Below are 19,594 nucleotides of genomic sequence, written 5' to 3' on the forward strand. Positions count from 1 at the left end.
GTACAAGCTAGAGGGCTGCAAATTGGTATGTTTGCCATCCACCCTCCAATCATCGAACGCACCAAATTACAGCCCTCTAGCCTTAGCAGTTTTTATTTTACTGAAGGCTATAGTCAGCCAAAATCGTGCACCTGGTACTGCTATAGGTGCCAACAACACACGGCCACCAAAGGGCTGTGGCTGAAAGTTTAATGGGCCGCGGCTGAGAGTTTCATACAGCATTATATGCTGTACAGACAGCAATTTTTAGTTGTTTTATATGTTCACAGCTCTCCGTGTCCAGTGCCTAGATAACTCAAGAGGCTCAAAAGAGATGAATTCTATCCTCTAAAGGCCCCCATACACTGAACGATTGTCTGAACGACTGTCTGTATCGTTCGCAAAAACACAGCGTATGGGCTTGTCTGAATGCAAAAGTGGGCGGAGCTTCGTGTCTGAACGATCTCAGCGGGAATCTGTCACGACCAGGTTGCTGGCTTGCGACTTAAGTCTGTCATACAGTTCGTTCAATATAAGGGTTTGTCTGTAGATATAACGCTATCGCGCGCGTCTCTTCTAAAAATGATGCCATGTCTTCTCGAGACAAAATCTTTGTTCAGACTGAAATCGGTGCGGAGATCGTTCATACTGTATGAATAGTGTGTGTGTGTGTGTGGGTCGATAACGACAATCGTTCAGACAGTCGTTCAGTGTATGGGAGCCTTAAAGGATCAAGTTCTGAAGAACTTATCAAATACGTAGACTCTCGAACTCTTTCTAATTATTTGCAAAACTCTCTGCAATTATGCCTGTAGGCATCCTTTCTCTCTCTTAAGTAGGCAGAAGGTTATTATATCATTGTTAAAAAATCCACAATTTTATATTAAGATATATTTCTATGTAAAAAAAAAAAACAAAGACATTTGAACACCGTTGTGCAAACGATGAAGAACACCGTTCAGGTGTTCGAAAGTCTGTTTTTTTACATAGAAATATATTTTAATATATAAATGTGGATTTTTTAACAATTTGTTCTTCACGAGACTATGAATTTCTTAGCTGTTATATCATTGTTATTCAAATACGAATTTTAATATGAATAAAGCAAAAATATTTATTTACTTGATAAACAAGAGCCCAGGGAAAGAATGAGCTTGTAATATAAGAAAATACCTTAAAGAGAAATGTACTAAAAGACGGAGATAACATGCAAACGATCGGACATAGCCATGAGTGTCCAGAGACTTAAAATTCCGAGCCGAGTGACCCTTATCAATATTAGGAAAAACAATAAACGCACCGTTTTTATTCGACATTTTTACTGAAAGCATTTACAAACATTTACAGGCAAATTACAATATCAGTGTTCCATTTCACGTGGAACAACTTCACAGTGACTTTCTTATTAAATCATAAGTACTTTATACAATAGGACGTCATTACAGAAAACCCTTTTACATCACATTTAACAGAAGGGAGGAACAAGACGTATTTACACATTATTACAAAGACTGTTTCCTTTAATTTCACGGCGAATAGGTTCACGATAATCGTATATTTACATACAGGAATTTTGCTTATACTTGGTTTGAACATCAGCGAACCAGCTCGTTTCTTTCGGCTGATTTTATGAGTAATGCCTGCTCATCTGGTGCGGCGGCAAATGGTTACGAAATAAGAAGACACTCAAAACAAATGAAGATCACACAGACACGAAAAAAAAAAGTGTTCAGAAGAAAGCACAGGGAAGTGTTTGTTTTACCACCAGTTCTTCCGCAGGTCGATTATGAAGTTTTTAGAATTTCACACACAGGGACATAACTGACTGGCAACCTAGAATCCTGATCCTGCCCAGATCCAACGAAGACAGAACGTGACAAGGAAGATGAAGAGCAGAGGTTTCCTCGAACGAGAACGTTAAAATCTGTCATAAAACAGACGGGAAATTCTATGAAGATTTTTTTTTTGTAGAATTCAGTTGATTCGGACTAAAACGAACCAGTAGACTGAACTGAGTTGAATATAGAATTTAGGCCAAAGGCCAAACACTGGGGCTCTATGAGGTCATTCAGCGCTGAAACGGAAATTGACAGTAAAAGATCTGAAAGGTGTAACAGGAGGAAAACCTCAAAACAGTTGCACAATGAATCAATTGTCAGGAGAGGGTGGACAGTAAGATGGAAGAAAGAGAATATGAAAGGAGGTATAGTAAAAGAAACGAAAGGGGGTTGAAGTCAGGGGCCGAAGGCATTCTGCAAAGAACCTTAATTAATGCCTACAGTGCACCGCATGAGGTTCACTGATGGCACTAACCCCCTACGGTTTGAACCAGTGGACATCAGGATGACAGGACATTAGATGAAATGGAGGAAAAGAAAGAAAGTGATTTATATTCATATTATCTACTGAATCAGTTCTGTCTTCCCCTGTCTGAGTTGATTCAACGCAGAGAAATGTTCATATGCCCAGTCTCTCAAAAATTACGTTCACCCGGGAAGGGACAGAACAAAGCCAGTGGCCCAAATGTGCGACATATTTAGATTTGGCTGGGCAGAGAAAGGAAAAAAAGAAATATAGTAAATAAGAATATGCCGGGCGGATCAATTTGAGATTCTTCGGTTGTCTGAAGGGAGGAATCTTACTGTGTCATATAGTGAAAAAGTAAAATATCTTTCGAAAATTTTTTACTTCGAACCCAAGCGACTGAGTCCTTATATTCAGACAGAGATTTTCAGCAGAAATATTGAAATATTTAGAGGAAAAAAAATTGATATGTGAATTTTGGTCTGCAAAAATTTGTGCCCAATTTGAGTGGAATATAAACCCATTTTGAAAATAAGGAGTTTCATTAACTGGCTATGTTAAAATTTCATAAATAAGCATAAATAATCTTCAGTTTTGAAGGTGAAAAATGATCATTGTGTGATGATTTTCTCCTCGTAATTTTTTAGCGTCATGGTATATTATAATATTTTGAAACCATTTCTTATTTTGACCAAATATAAATCATCGGAATAGTATGATCTATAAAACAAGGACTAATGTCTTGGCGGAAGATCGAAGTCATAAAACAAACTTCCCCTCACGCAGTTCCTCACTGCTTCTGCACGAAAACACTCATTCACTCACAAAGAAGCGCGCATGCACGTAGCCTTAACCAAAAATAACAAGATTAATAAATAATATTGATCAACAACGAGTTTTAAGGTCAATTTGGAATGTTGAAGTCTCTCCCTTCACTTGGAATGTTGGGGTCCAGAAGTAAACTTGGAATGCTTGAAGTCCCTCCGTTCTCTTGGAATGTTGGGGTCCAGAGGTAAATTTGGAATGCTTGAAGTCCCTCCGTTCTCTGTTGAGGTCCAGAGGTAAATTTGGAATGCTTGAAGTCTCTCCGTTCACTGGGAATGTTGGGCTCCAGAGGTAAATTTGGAATGGTGGTTTTAATAGTAATTCGAGATGTGGAATTCTATAGGTTGATTTGAAACCAGGAATTCTACATTCGTAGGGCTATTGGTGAATTCTGGATGCTGGAATCTTAGTTCATTTGGAAACAGGTAGGTAATAATTTGGGAATGCTGGCATATGCAGTGGTATCATATTCGGAATTTTAAAATCTGCAGAAAATTGGGAAGTTTGTCATCAGAATTAGGAATCCTTGTTTCTCATCAAGAATTCTTGAACTAATTCCTTCACGGTAAAATTTCAATTTATTTAATCTTCTAAGTTTTTAAGACACGTGATGTCTTATTAGAAATTCACTGTTCGCCGCATATATTTAGATGTCATAATACATATGTATGATAATCACGTCAGCACTCGCTGTTATACATATGTATAGCAAAACCACTCAGGCTCACACACACATTGATAAATATGCATAATAAATTCGCCAAAACTCACACGCATAATACATATGTATAAAAATCATCACGGCTCAGACGTAGAGATAAGTGTCTGTAACAAACTAATCAACACAATGATGCATATGTATAAAATTCAATAAGGCTCAACAAAAAAATATACATACTATGTAAAAAATAAACCTATCAAGGGTTTTCCACGATAATGCATCTGTTTCAGCTCAGGGAAAATGAACTATAATTACAATGAGTTAATTAAACCTAGGAACAATGAAACCTACGCATGATGTATCCAAACAGGCTCAGGTGTAGGTGTATGATGTTTATTCAGTGACTGCAGTAGGGTTTCAGATCAGTGATGCATTTATATAAATTATGATCCCTTTCTATCCGGATATGGTGATTCATGTTTATAATGTGAAATAAAATGTCACACGTGTAGTGCGAATTCACTAGAATCATTATTGCACAGAAATTTGAAAACGCGAATTATGATTAATTGATCAGTCATAGCTGCTGGAGAATTCATTTTCACTACGAATGCTCCAAGAATCGAACAGATTGCATTACTGGCCATTGCAGTCTTCTACAACGCAAAGGCCAATAAAGAAAGCCGCCAGAATGTCTTTACGTAGCCTAGGCGCCTGGGCGTGTCAGCGTCTCACCATAGTCTAGGCCAAGGTAACTTGACCTCGGTCTAGGCTTCATTCCAGCAATAGCTCAAGCGCGAATATAAAGAGAACAGAATAGGAGGACCTATTCTCCTCTACCCAGGAACCGAACGAGGACATTCCTGAATCTGAGGAGTCGTCCTTCCTCCTCACGAGCTCTTTCTAGCCTGGACGGCGTCGCTAACGAGCTGGTCCACGGGCACGACCTGCCCCTCCCTGTCCTTCTTCAAGAGGCCGTAGCGTTCCATGATCTCGATGGCGTAGTACCCAGCGATGCCGAAGACGAGGGAGACGATCAGGTTGGAGGTCTTGGTGCTGACGCAGGTGGTCGTGCTGCCGACGTAGGCGAAGATGAAGCCGAAGGACTCCCAGAGGCGGTAATTGCTAAAGGCAGCCTCCGATTCGCCCGGGAAGATGACCCCGTACAGAGCTAAGGGGTGACGAAGAGTTGTTAAAATCGGGTCGTGTTGGGGATTCGAGGTCAAAAATTATTTATTTGTGCAAAAAAGAAAAAATATTTATCCTTTTTTAAACATTATTCGTCAAAGTTATTTATGTTAATGATTAGAGAGATAGGAAATTAAAATATATTTGAGCAAAAATAATTTAGCCAGACTTATTTTCAAGTGTTTCTTGACGCAAAAATAGTTTCATAATAACTGAAAAATGAGTTAAAAAGTTGTTTAAAGTAGCCTCTTAAATGATGGGAAATTCATCTACTCTTTGAGTTATATTATTTAGTCTTACAGCATACAAAGAAACATTCTTATTTAAAGAACTCGCGCTTTTTTATGCTAATTACACGAAAGAAAGAATGTTTTAATTTCATTAAAACTTTATTGCTGAAGTTTCAAAAGAATTGAAAAAGACCTGATGACTTAGCATATGTCATCTGGGTCACTGACACTGCGATTTTTGGCTCCTATTATCAAAACATTGAAAACGATAATGATAGTAGTATAATGAAATCAAAAACATTACTCTCAATGTGTTTCATGAAAACAGTAGATCAATTTTTCCTATGTCAAGAGATTTGGTTATGAGTTAAGGCTTCATCAGTGGTCTGGTTAAACTATTTTTTAATAATATTTCTCAGTTTAATCTGGGTATTGAAAACAAAGGTAAAGGACATTAAAAAAAATTTAGCAAATAGCAAAATGTCCTTCGAGCTATGAAATTTGAAAAATTATTGAAAATGACAAATTATTTTTCGTCAATGAATAGAAGTTGTAAAATTAACTTCTGAAAATTTAACATCATATTAAAAATAGTACTCGAACTCTAAGAGCAAAAGCATCAAACCAAAGAAATTAATCAAAATATTTTAAGGATGGCTAAGCTTAGAAAGGTAACGTTAGAATTACTCAAATTAGCACAAAAAAGTCACTATAATAAGATGCAGTATTCTATAAATCAGAAAAACTTCAAGGAATACAGCCAAACTCAAAAACTAAGATTCAAGCACACTCAAAAATATGAAGTTTAAGGCTCACACACAAATCCAAACCTGTGAAAGAAAATGGACTGGTTAGATTTTGCCATATGAAGTAATTTCATATAATGTTATATACAATATACCTACAAGACTATTGTGCATTAATCCAACCAATAGAAAACAGTTTAGTTTCCGTAAAGTCTTAAAGAAATTTGATTATATGGGACAAAGAGTAATGACATATTTTGAAAGAAGCGAATAAGAAATATAAAGTTAAATAAAATTGGAAGAGACAATTAAACCAGGCTACCTAATCCGGTAACGAGGGTATATGAGTGATCTGTTGTTATGGTAAAATGGGAAAGGCACAAGACATGTGAAAGAGCAAATAAGAAAATATATCTAAATATATAATTATAAAAATGAATACAATACAAGCAAACAGAAAAATAAGGGGATAAGTTATAGCAAGACTTAAAGGTAAACAGAACTTTAAAGGAAAACAGGGTTATTCTTATAATAAAGTAAAGAAGTCTTTAATAAAGAGAAGTATAACATAAAGTAAGCAGAAAATGAAGAAATATTAATACTATGATGGAAAGATAAGTCAACGTGTAGATTAAAGACAAGTCCTAATTGTATGATTCTCAAAATATGTCATTTAAGAGTTCATAAGAACTCTCGTTACGTACGAGTATTGCCTGAGATCTCTCTCTCTCTCTTCTGAGTATATCAACTTCGTCATAAAAAGATTTTTGGAAAGATTTTTTTCATATTCCGAGTTCATCAGATGTAGGTCTCATCCATAAGTCCAAACTTCCTTTATTGAATCTGCTCAATCCTTAAGTTCTTGGTTGTTATATTGCTTCGTTCATGAATCTTTAAGCATTTAGTTGAATCTAACGAGACTGCAACTTGTAATATTTTTCGACCTTGCATAAAAAAAATGGGCGCTTATACCTTGCATATAAAAAAAAGGGATGTTTACACCTTGCATATATAAAGAGAGGTTTACACCTTGCATATAAAAAAAAGGGATGTTTACACCTTGCATATATAAAGAGAGGTTTACACCTTGCATATAAAAAAAAAGGGATGTTTACACCTTGCATATATAAAGAGGAGGTTTACACCTTGCATATATAAAAGAGAGGTTTACACCTGCATATATAAAGAAGAGGTTTACACCTTGCATTATATATAGAGTTTACACCTTGCATATATAAAAGAGAGGTTTACACCTTGCATATAAAAAAAAGGGATGTTTACACCTTGCATATATAAAGAGAGGTTTACACCTTGCATATATAAAGAGAGGTTTACACCTTGCATATATAAAGAGAGGTTTACACCTTGCATATATAAAGAGAGGTTTACACCTTGCATATAAAAAAAAAGAGAGGTTTACACCTTGCATATATAAAGAGAGGTTTACACCTTGCATATAAAAAAAAGAGAGGTTTACACCTTGCATATATAAAGAGAGGTTTACACCTTGTATATAAAAAAAAAGAGAGGTTTACACCTTGCATATATAAAGAGAGGTTTACACCTTGCATATAAAAAAAAGAGAGGTTTACACCTTGCATATATAAAGAGAGGTTTACACCTTGCATATAAAAAAAAGAGAGGTTTACACCTTGCATATAAAAAAAAAGAGAGGTTTACACCTTGCATATATAAGAGAGGTTTACACCTTGCATTATAAAAAAAAGAGGATGTTTACACCTTGCATATATAAAGAGAGGTTTACACCTTGCATATAAAAAAAAAGGGATGTTTACACCTTGCATATATAAAGAGAGGTTTACACCTTGCATATAAAAAAAAAAGGAATGTTTACACCTTGCATATATAAAGAGAGGTTTACACCTTGCATATAAAAAAAGAGGTCTACACCTTGCATAGAAAAAAAAGAAAGGTTAAAAAAGAGGTCTACACTTTGCATAGAAAAAAAAGAGAGGTTTACGACCTGCGTATAAAAAAAGAGAGGTCTGCACCTTGCAAATAAAAAATAAAAAAAAGAGAGGTTTACCCCTTGCGTACGATGGCGAGGGTTCACTTTGGGAAAACCTACATCGAGCGCCCTCAAAAATTATTGTCAAATTCTTTGACGAAAATTAATTCTATTGATGTAAATTCTGACTTCGTTTAACATAATATTGTAAGGCACTATTATCCGTGTTAAAGGATAATGAAGTATGAATTGTCGAAAAATATCCACATTCAATATTTACTGCAACGTTATCATTGATGGAATTAAACTGGAATACATTTCCAGTGCCTACCTTCATTATTAAGAATAAGAAACTGTCCACTGATGACAAATCTAGGAAGTTTAGTTACTTTATTATTTTTATTTTTATTGTTTCAGTACTCGTCTCTTTCAGGTTGAGCTTTTCTATTTTTTTTTTAATTGTTAACGTCGTGGGTCTTTGTGCAACGTCGTCGAAATTCTGCATTTTGAGTTATAATTAATACCAATTTGTTGTGTTAGACACGCATCCCAATAAACTAAAATTATATTAAAATTAACACCACAACCATTAGCAAAGCAGAACAAAGACATCGGAAAATGTAACTAAATACCCTTATGATCTTTGGATAGTTTGGTTAAGTACTTTTGTTCGCTAATATGGCATTGCAAAGGAAAAACGAAAACCACAAAAGCAAACAAACACCGAATACTATTACTTTCTAGCAAATACTTGCAATTTAACAAAGTGGACTTCAACAGGAGAGAGACATCGGGTGGGGGGGAATGGGTTCCAAATTTATCCTCGTCCTCCGCAATTATTCCCCTTCTTCATCTCCCAAACTTCAATGGCCCAGTACCCGACCATGCCAGCAAGGAGGATGGCAATGTTCATGTACATCTTCGGGAGAAGGCAGGAAGAGGAAGTGACCAGGTACCCGAGAATGTAGCCAAGACTCTCCCACAAGCGGTAGTTACTGAACGCGGCCTCGGAGCTGTTCGTGAACAGCACTCCATAGAGGGCTTTGAGGAGGGAAGTCAGGAGGGGGAGAAGGAGATACCCGAAGGATTTCTTTTAATAAAAAGGATTCTGCGCAGTTCATAGCGGCTTGTACAGCTACAGCTACAGGATTCAGCCAGACGGTTAGCAATGGCAAGAACTATTGGTGAATAAGATTGACGTAGCCTTTGATTGCGAGTTCCTGTGGGACTGTCCCATCAGAGGATTCAGTCAGATAGGACTGGCAACGTTGGCTTTAACTATCAAAACAAAGTACTTGTTTATAACTGATCCTGTGACTGTACGTCAAGTATGTCTGCTGTGTTGGTTATGACTGGCTACATATGTCTAGAGCTAAGGTAGGACAGTTTACAGTCCTTTTCAAGTAATGCTAAAACCCTGCGAAAAAAGATTTCAATAAAAGTCCTTAACCACAGAGATTTCTAAAGGAAAAAAGCTGGATGACAGAAATACTGTATTTACACTACCTAAAAGTATTAAAGGATTTTACATAGTAGCTGTATAAGAAAATGCAGTGTACTGAAAAGCCTAGAAAATAAGATGATATAAGATATAGACCAGTGGTTCTCAACCTCTGAAATTCCCCCCTAGAAGGGAATTTCACCCCTAGGAGGGAATTTCAGAGTTTAAGGGCGGAGGGGGGTGATTATGACCACAGATTCGCAGGCTCAAACCGAATCTAGGACCACACAAAACGCATTTCTTATCGGTCCGCACTACAGAGAGGTCACTCTGGGCTTTCTCTCCGCTAGCTTGTGTGCTTGTGTTAGTATTTTGTTGGTTATGCACTCACAATTTTGGAAAGGGGGTTGGGTGGGGGATGGATGACATTCTGACGTATGGTGAAAAGGTACATGGGCCGAAAAAGGTTGAGAACCACTGATATAGATTACCACATCCTGAGAAATAGTTGTATCCACTCTACTCCCTCACCAATGAAAAATCAACAGCTGATATATATTTTAGTATCTACACCAATTTTGCGGGAGATAGGTACTACACAGGCATATAGTAACTGGCAATGGAATGAGGGAAATGTTCTTTCTCCCTCTGCTAATTAATTAGTACTTTCGTCGAGTACCTTCCAAGACTAGCAGAGGCACGTTTGGCAACTAAGCTTCGATAGTAAGACACTTTTTCCCTGGAGGCAGAAATTCTAAATTCTGCCAGCTGGATGGGTCCTCTCTTAGAAGCCGCGGGTTTGACGTTACCCTATTGCTATATGAAACCCATATCCTTCAATTGATAGTTACAGTTCATGTAAAAGTGTGAAAATTGAAGTTAAAGTTGAAATATATTCTATAGTAAAGTTGAAATATATTCTATAGTATGTACGGAAAATAAGAAGTTATTCAAACGTTCAACCACCAGTAAACCTACCATTGATCTGCGTCTGCCACACGGCATCAGAGACGCCCCACAGGGCAGCCACGATGAAGAACACGACGATATCATCTGGGTGAGGAACCCAATAGCGAAGGGCGATGATGATGCAGAGGTTAATTATGGCGCCCATGGTGAAGATGGGCACGCGTCCGATGATCTTCACCAGAGGACTGAAGCTGACAGAGCAGATGGCGTCGCACACTCCGTAGCAGATCATGACGTACCCGACCATGTGGACTCCTAGGCCACAGGATACGTAAGCCTGAGGAAGACAGGAGCAATAGTAGTAATAAACAAATTTAATGTAGAATTTATGCCAAATGCCAAGTACTGGGAGCTATGAGGTCATTCAGCGTTGAAATGGAAACTGACAGTGAAAGGTTTGGAAGGTATAGCAGAAGGAAAACTTTGTAGTTGCACTAGGAGAGGGTGGAAAGTAAGATGGAAGAAAAAGAGTATGAAAGGAGGTACCAGTAAAAGGAATTAAAGGGATTGCAGCTAGGGGTTGAAGGCACGCTGCAAAGAACCTTGAGTAATGCCTACAGCGCACCGCATGAGGTTTATTGATAGCACTATCCCCCTGCTGGAAATCGTAATAAATGAGTTTCCCAGTGATGTGATGTTGCATGTATTATGCAAATACTGATTAGCAAACTATAATGAAATTATAATAATCAGCGTAAATTATTTACTGGAAAATAAGTTGTCTGTGAATTTGCACTTAAAAGTTAAAAAAATATAAGATATTTCCTTATCATGTGATCAAACAGATTGTCAGCACCCATGTTAATTGAATTTCTGTGACGTCACCTAGGACTGCAGATCAAACTTGAATTTCTTAAATTTCTGTGATATCATTTGATTTTGAATTATAAATTTGACTGAATCATTATAAGATTTTATGGAGTTTTGGGGAGGTATTGGATTGGGCTTCCTTCAGGTGGGTGTACTATTGATTAGTAAGCTGCTGTTTCCCCTCAAAGCACAAAGAAAACGAGACTAACAGCAGTGTAATCGGCTCCAATGAAGGCTTGTTCAACGCCTGACCACACAGTCAGAGGAATGATCAGGAGCTGGTAAGGGTGGCGCATGTGGTTGAAAGTGGCAACCAAAAGTTCCCAACCACTTTTGCCCGTGGAGGAACCTTCTCGCTCATCTTCGCCGTACCTGAAACGTCAACAAAGAGTTACATTCGAGTGTGGATCAAGAAACGAGCATCTGCTGACACAAAACATACTTGTGCTTAATTTAAAAATTTCCATTTTTTTATTTTGTGTACTAAAATAGAAAGACGGACATGCTTGTGTGTGTTTGTTTGTTTGTATGGTGTTTTTACATTGCATGAAACCAGTGGTTATTCGGCAACGGGACGAACGGCTTTACGTGACTTCCGAACCACGTCGAGAACGAACTTCTGTCACCAGAAATACACATCTCTCACACCCTAATGGAACTCCCGAGAATCGAACTCGCAGCCACCGAGGTGGCAGGCCAAGACCATACCGATCACGCTACTGAGGCGCTTGTTTATATGTGTGTGTACTGCAGTTGAAGGTTTTGATAAAATACTTGCAGTTGTCTGTAGTTTGTATGCTTTCTTATTTCTTAAGTATTGACAAGAAATTATTTTGAACACGTTTTTCCCCCAAGAAATTTCAGTCTGGGGTACTGAAAAGGCAAAGCAGCTATTTGAACGAGAGCACAAAGATATACGGCAATGCTTAATAATACTTTTAACCAGTTTGAGGTATTCAGAAAACGTAGGGGAAAAGGTAGGCCTTCAGAACTCTCTGTTCATTTACTTTAAAACTATATATTTCCCTGGCGATATTGCCTCGAGTCCCTGCACCTCAAGCTTCTCCCAGTACCAGAGGCTTTGCTGTCTGTGTTCTGACAAACTGCACAATATTCCTGGCAGCATTGTCAGTATTGGTGTTCCTACCTTTTAGAAACACTTGAAGCTTATTTGAATGTTCCGTGCTCTTTTGTCGACCTTTTTCTGGCATATCTTCAACTGCTGTGAATTAATGTATCTAACCGTTTGTCTACAGACAAATCTTTGTCTTTTTCATCTGTGATAAAAGTTCTCTTTCCATCGCCCTCTCTTCATTATTTGGATGCTTGGTGGTGTTTACTTCATTAGGTTTATGACCTCTCTGATTTGTTTCTTAAAAATGTGTGCACATATTGAGTGCAACGGCGGAGCGGGGTTGGGGTGGCTTTTGGGACTGAAACCTGGGATCGTTTTAAGCTTTTAAAAAATATGATAACCCTGACACCATCTTCACTATAAATTAAGTTAAAACATATTACTTAGCTACAAAATCATAGGCCTAATGTTGGCTAATCACAGTGAGCGTACCACTTCTGAAATACAATAAAATCAAACAACCAAATACTCCATCTCTGCAAAGTTAGTCTCACATTTATAAGTCTCAATGTTGCCCTTGTAGTTTACATAAAAATCTCTAGAAGTCAATAGTTAGTGGTTGTTGTTTCTTTCCGTTAAATAGCATCGTCTTGTGAGGCCCCTGCAACTGGAAATGTATGCTATGAATCAGAGAGGATTTAGGATTTCCCAATGTCCTTCAGGTCACCTTAAAATGAGCTAGAATACAGGATATCGCATCGCAGTGCTAAGCCCCGGATGTTCAATGTCAGGTTCTGCCCGCGATTGAGCGATGATTAAAGATTACAGTCATATTTTTGGAATTGCTAGAACAGCGTTGTCTTTACTCACTTCGTAAGAGGATCCACGAAAAATGCAATGATCACGGAGGAGAGCAGTGCGCAGACGAGGTAGATGGAGGCCATCGTGTAGATCTTGGAGAGGGGAGGTGCGTCCAGATTGGTAGTATTACTGGCCGCTTCCTTATGAGGACAGTAGTTGACTCCGCAGGACAACAAGGCCTCTTCGTTAATCTCGTCCCGCTCCTCAACGCCGTGAGACAGCACTGCCAAACAGAATAATAAATAATCCTCTTTATTGTTATTACTCAGGAAGTGAACGCCATTCGTATGGAACAGGCCTGCCGGTGTAACTGACTTGAGATTCAAGCTTCCAAAAGATACGTTGTTCGTTTGAAAGAAATCAGAAGATACTATATTAGACTCACATCAACCGTGCATTTGATGTGTAGGCCAGTCCTTTACGACGCTCCTGCTTGTCTGTTGATAAGCCACTCGCAGGGCTGGAAACTGCAGTTTCTCTCGAGAATTCACATAGGCAGGATGTATGCTCCACCTCTCATGAGGGATACGTCTTTCAAAAGTATCCCTCAGGAGAGGTGGAACATAGATCATACCCATGTGAACTCTCGAGAGAGTTTCCAGCCCTGTGACTGGCTTATCAGCAGCCAATCAGGAGCTTCGTAAGGGAGTGGCCTAGACACCAGATGCACTGGTATTGTGAATCTACTATAGGACATACAGAAAGAAGTCAGTTATTAGGAAACAAAGATAAATTAGGCAATTAATAGATGAACAGAAACGCAAATAAATCAGGGAAAGTGCAAAGAGAATTATTTAGGCTAGCAATGTATTGCATCTTCGCTTGAATATCTGCAAACCTTAATTAGGATTGAATAGAGCCAGTAGTATCGATTATAGTGGACTCGCTAGAGTGAAAAAAAGACTTTGGTTGAAATGTAACTCTCAGCTCGCCTTTTGTATGATAAAACGATTCTTTGCCCTGACTGGACTGAGAAAGGAACGTTGGTTTGAAATAAGTATGTTTGTTTAATATATATATATATATATATATATATATATATATATATATATATATATATATATATATATATGTATGTATGTAATGTATATACATAATATATATATCGATATATATATATATATATATATATATATATATATATATATATATATATAGTATATTGCTGTGAGTATATACTTATAGTATATATATATATAATATATATATATATATATATATATATATATATATATATATATATAGATCTAATAAAAGGAGCCCATAAACAAAAAAAAACCAAAAATGTAGAAGAGAAAAAGTACTATATTTCAGAGACTGCTGTCTCTCTCTTTCAGTATATGAATGAGAAAAGTTTACAGAAAAGGTGGTATTTATACCAAGAGATTCGTCCACAAGTAAGCCAATTTAGGTCACCCCCGCTGATAATCTTCCTTTAATCTTCTTAAGCGTTGGTTGAATGAACACTGCGTCGACGATGTCCGATGTCCCAATTCCCTTTTGAGATGTTCATTACCTGCTTCTTCTTTTATTAAGGCCGATTCATCATTTGACTCTTGTACCGGCAGTTGCTGCTATAAATTACACGTGACATATTTCCATTTATTCTATGGTTATGTTCATTTATATGATTGAAAATAGCCGAGTTCTGTTGTCCATACCTAACTGACCGTTTGTGTTGTATTAATCTCTGGGGAAGTGATTTACCTGTAAATCCGATGTAAGATTGGTCACAGTCCTGGCATGGGATCTCATATACCCCAGAGTCTGACATTTTGGGATAATAAGTGGGGTAATTTTAATGAATTCCTCTCAAAATTAAACGCATTAGTGCCCAGCATCAAATTTAAAGTTGAATGGGAAACAGACAACAAAATTCCTTTTCTTGATGTTTTAATAATCAGAGACACGACAGAATACAAATTTACCATATACAGAAAACCAACGTTCTCACTTTCATATATTCACTACTTTAGCTATCATGACAATACTATCAAGATAGGTCTAGCTAGCAACCTATTCTTAAGAGCCTTACGAATTTGTTCCCCAGATTTCCTGGAAAAAGAATTTGAACTAATTCGCAAGCAACTTTCATCTTTAAAGTATCCTGACCATATAATTGAGAAAGCAATTCAAAAAGCAAAACGTAATTTTTCTACCGACCCCCTAAAGACAAGACCAGAGACACACCCAACAATAAAATAAAAATTCCCCACCTGGAGACGATTAAGAGAGTAACTCACACCCTTGGGAAATCCAACCCTTTTGCATTTACCTACCCAAATACCTTAGCCAAATCCCTGATTAACGTCCAACAAAAGACATCGCCCAAAGACTCTGGGGTATATGAGATCCCATGCCAGGACTGTGACCAATCTTACATCGGATTTACAGGTAAATCACTTCCCCAGAGATTAATACAACACAAACGGTCAGTTAGGTATGGACAACAGAACTCGGCTATTTTCAATCATATAAATGAACATAACCATAGAATAAACTGGAATATGTCACGTGTAATTTATAGCAGCAACTGCCGGTACAAGAGTCAAATGATGGAATCGGCCTTAATAAAAAAAAAAAAGAGAAGCAGATAATGAACATCTCAAAAGGGAATTGGACATCGGACATCGTCGACGCAGTGTTCATTCAACCAACGCTTAAGAAGATTAAAGGAAGATTATCAGCGGGGGTGACCTAAATTGGCTTACTTGTGGACGAATCTCTTGGTATAAATACCACCTTTTCTGTAAACTTTTCTCATTCATATACCTGAAGAGAGAGACAGCAGTCTCTGAAATATAGTACTTTTCTCTCTACATTTTGGTGTTTTTATGGGCTCCTTTTATTAGATGGAATTCTGTTGTTACAGGAACACTTTACCAGTCATATATATAGATATATATATATATATATATATATATATATATATATATGATATAATATATATATAGATAGATAATATAGATAGATAGATAGATATATATATATATATGTATATGTATATATATGTATATATATGCTTAGAAAATCACTGTAGATGCACGTGACTTCATAAATGAGCGAATACCACAGGAAAATAATAGTTAGAAATCCAAGCGCTTTCATCTTTACTCAGACATCGTCAAGGAGTTAATGAGTAAAGACGAAAGCGATTGGATCTCTAAACTATTATTTTCCTGTGGTATTCGCTCATGTATGTATATATATATATATATATATATATATATATATATATATATATATATATATATATTTATAATATATATATATATATCTATATATATATACTATATATATATTTATATATTGTGTGTGTTCCCACTGAGATTTGCTAACAGCTGACTATCATATTTATACCTCAAGCAGTTTGGTAATAATATCACGTATATACATATATATAGATATATATATTATATATATATATATATATATATATACCTAACCACAAATGAATGCCAGTCCCCTTATAAAAGTGTGCGCCCCCCCTCTTACCTAGGATGGATGAGATGAGGTTCCCCCAAACCTGGGTCGACTGGAAGAACAAGAAGAAGATTCCGAAAAATCGAACAATGACAACCTCGGCGTTTTCGCCCACTAATTCTGCATATTTGGTTCCGACCTGAAAAGAATATAAATAAAAATCAGTTTATATGAATGTATTTTTTTTTTCTGACCTTGACATGAAAGTAACCTAACAACTGCGACAATCATTTTTTTTTTTTAAATGTAATAAACAATGTTAATTTTGAATATTCATTTCTTTATTTCGTGTTTTTTTTAGTTTTAAATATTAATCTCTTTATTTCGTGGTTTTTTAGCTTTCAATATTAATTTCTTTATTTCGTGGTATTGCTTCAAGGGTCAACCATTTATCAGTACGAAATTATCAGTTTATGAAATCTTCAGTAACTTGAAGTTCAACTCAGCGTAAATCATTTAGCGTAAATGAAAGTACAGACACGTAATTCCAAAAATACAAATATTCATCTAATATACAGTGCCCTATTTAATTCGGAATGACCTTGTTTCTTTCGAATTTTTTATGTGAGGTCCCCATAAGAACATTGCTTGAGTCGCTGAACATGTGTGTTCTAGACGACCACGTAACTTCCGACAGACCACCACTTCTCCTGTGTAGAGAACAGTTACAGTCTTCCCGCTGCCGGGTATAAAATGGTTTGTCTTCAGTGGCGTAACTATCATAATAAACTTTACTGCGGCTCAAGGCCATATACATGGACTATACAATGTACAGACAATAACATACACAATCTAGATTCATGTGATAACATGGTAAAAAAATGAATAATCGGCACTATCCTTACAGTTGCTTAAGTATTATAAATGATAGTAATCATAATACTGGTAATAACAGTAATAATGTTGAGGGTAGTTTTAAAGACGCATTAAAAGTAATAATAATTAGTGAACAGATTGTTTATAATTAAATTGCAGCTAGAGACCTTAGGCGGTTACGGTATTTAGGTCCAGAGGGCTAAATACGAGCACTGAATGTAGAAATTTTCTAGATTGATAATATTCATAATAATAATGAAAAGGTAGAATATCAGTAATAGCAAAACTGCAGAAATATATTAATGATGACAGATTCTGCAGGTGGCACTTTGCAAAGGCAGAGATTAAGAGATTAAGTCTTAAGTCATTTAGGGAACAAACGCCTCAACTTCCCGGGAGAGAGAGGGAGGCGGGAGCGAGGGAGGGTTGATGGTCCGCCCCGGCCGGCGCTTTGCGGCTGGGGTTGGTCGCCTTGTGCTCTGGCATCTTTTGAGCATGTCTGGCCTGGCATAAATCTAGATTTCCTAGCATATGCCGTCTGAGCGGAACACTGAACAGCGATTTATCCACTCTGCTGTTGGACAGTAAGCTATTTTTGACGACAACCCTCATTTCTTTCTCCTCCTGTATCGCGCGAGATCGTCTCGTCTCTCCCGGTATAAAATGTACGTTTAATTTCCACCACTTGAGTACTTTTTAGTGCGGGAATGGGCTGGCTATTTCAGAGTCCGCCCCGGGCTCCGCTAACGCTCGTTACGCCGCTGGTCGTCGTCTTGGTCTTAAATAACCTCCTTCCGCCTTCTGTTTTCCATTTCCTCTCCACAGTGTATAAAAGCATCGAGTGGGCTTTTGTATATTCTTCCTTCTTTCTTGAGGCAAAATTATGTCTTCGTTTGGTTCTTGCCCTCTCTCTCCTCAGTCCTTCACTGTTAAGGTGATTGGGCTCCCAAGTTACCGTCCAGGTCTATTTTCTCCATGTAAAGTTGAAGGAAGGTACGCCGTAGCTTCTTTTCCTTGGTCTCCATGATTTTGGAGAGGATTTTGCTTGCTGGAGAGTACGATAACTCATTTTCCCTTATTTTGTACCATTTCGCTGTCGGTATTTCTCTTTTGTTTGATGAATAGTTTACTTAATCTTTTGATTTTTTTCTGCTCTCTTGCAGCATGTATATAAAAAAATACTGTCACTGTCAATCATTACTGCCCTTCCCTATCTGATGTTGAAGTTCTAAAAGGGATTTCCTGATATAAAAGCTTATCAGATAGTATGCATTTTGTTGCTTTGATAAATTTTTACTATTCCCCTTTTCTTAAATGAAACCCAACCCTTGCAATCTCATTTTGATATCAAGAAGGGTGCTGTGTTTCTTTCATATATTCGAGGCAGTTGTTCTGACTTCTTCAGCCTACTGTCTCCTGCTTTTAAGTAGTGCCTAGATTTTCTGTAGTAAACTATAAGACCAAATTGCCTCATTCTGAGGTTCGATGAGTCTAATGTCCCACCATTTCACACACGGTCTATAAAGACCTTGATTTCACATGCACAGAATGTAGCTGTTTACTGTTGTAGCGCAGGCTACCCAAATTATCATCGGATTAATTGTCAGTGACGGCCATGAAATCTTTTCCGATGTTTATGATAATGAATTGGAATTGTATTATCAACTCCAGTGGCGCTGAAGATATATTTAGTTGCCTCCAGAAAATAATATGCTTGGCACGATCTCTTGACAACTAGATATCTAGTTATCTCTGACGATTGCATAGCTAGCACTGTTATTCTCTTGGGCCAGAGTTAACCAATTAGGATATCCGCTATCAATGCAGATGGTTCAGCCATAGTCGAGGTCAAAGTCTGTGAGTTTATTGGGCACTTCTGACCATTACACCGTTCTAAGGGACGTGTAAGCGGTATATTCTCAGAATTGCTGCTGGAAGAAACTGTCAGGCTAATCTCATGCCATCTTGGACAGAAAAGATGTGACTGCGAGATGGTTTTTGTTTGTTTGTGCGGTGTTTTGACGTTGCCTGGAACCAGCGGTTATTCAGCAACGGGACCAACGGCTTGACGTGACTTCCGAACCACGTCGAGAGTGAACTTCTATCACCAGAAATACATATATCTAACCCCTCAGTGGAATGCCCGAGAATCGAACTCGCGGCCACCGAGGTGGCAGGCCGAGACCATACCGATCATGCCACTGAGGCGCTGACTACGATGGTAAAAGGGTATCTGC

The 19,594-nt window shown here is 37.4% G+C and overlaps 1 protein-coding gene across 1 annotated transcript in view; it reads right to left on the reverse strand.

The window, feature by feature from the left end:
- Positions 1-1,281: 1,281 nt before the first annotated feature.
- LOC135210873 (UNC93-like protein) overlaps positions 1,282-19,594 on the reverse strand; it is a 61,114-nt gene continuing 42,801 nt past the window's right edge. The window contains exons 5-9 of the mRNA XM_064243785.1: positions 16,554-16,680; positions 13,068-13,308; positions 11,332-11,494; positions 10,322-10,589; positions 1,282-4,940 (exon numbers count right to left, since the gene is read on the reverse strand). Coding sequence (XP_064099855.1) covers positions 4,660-4,940; positions 10,322-10,589; positions 11,332-11,494; positions 13,068-13,308; positions 16,554-16,680 — 1,080 coding nt within the window. The 3' untranslated portion in view covers positions 1,282-4,659. The remainder of the gene's footprint in view (positions 4,941-10,321; positions 10,590-11,331; positions 11,495-13,067; positions 13,309-16,553; positions 16,681-19,594) is intronic.

This window comes from Macrobrachium nipponense, chromosome 4 (genome assembly GCF_015104395.2).
Source record: "Macrobrachium nipponense isolate FS-2020 chromosome 4, ASM1510439v2, whole genome shotgun sequence".
Taxonomy (NCBI): domain Eukaryota; kingdom Metazoa; phylum Arthropoda; class Malacostraca; order Decapoda; family Palaemonidae; genus Macrobrachium; species Macrobrachium nipponense.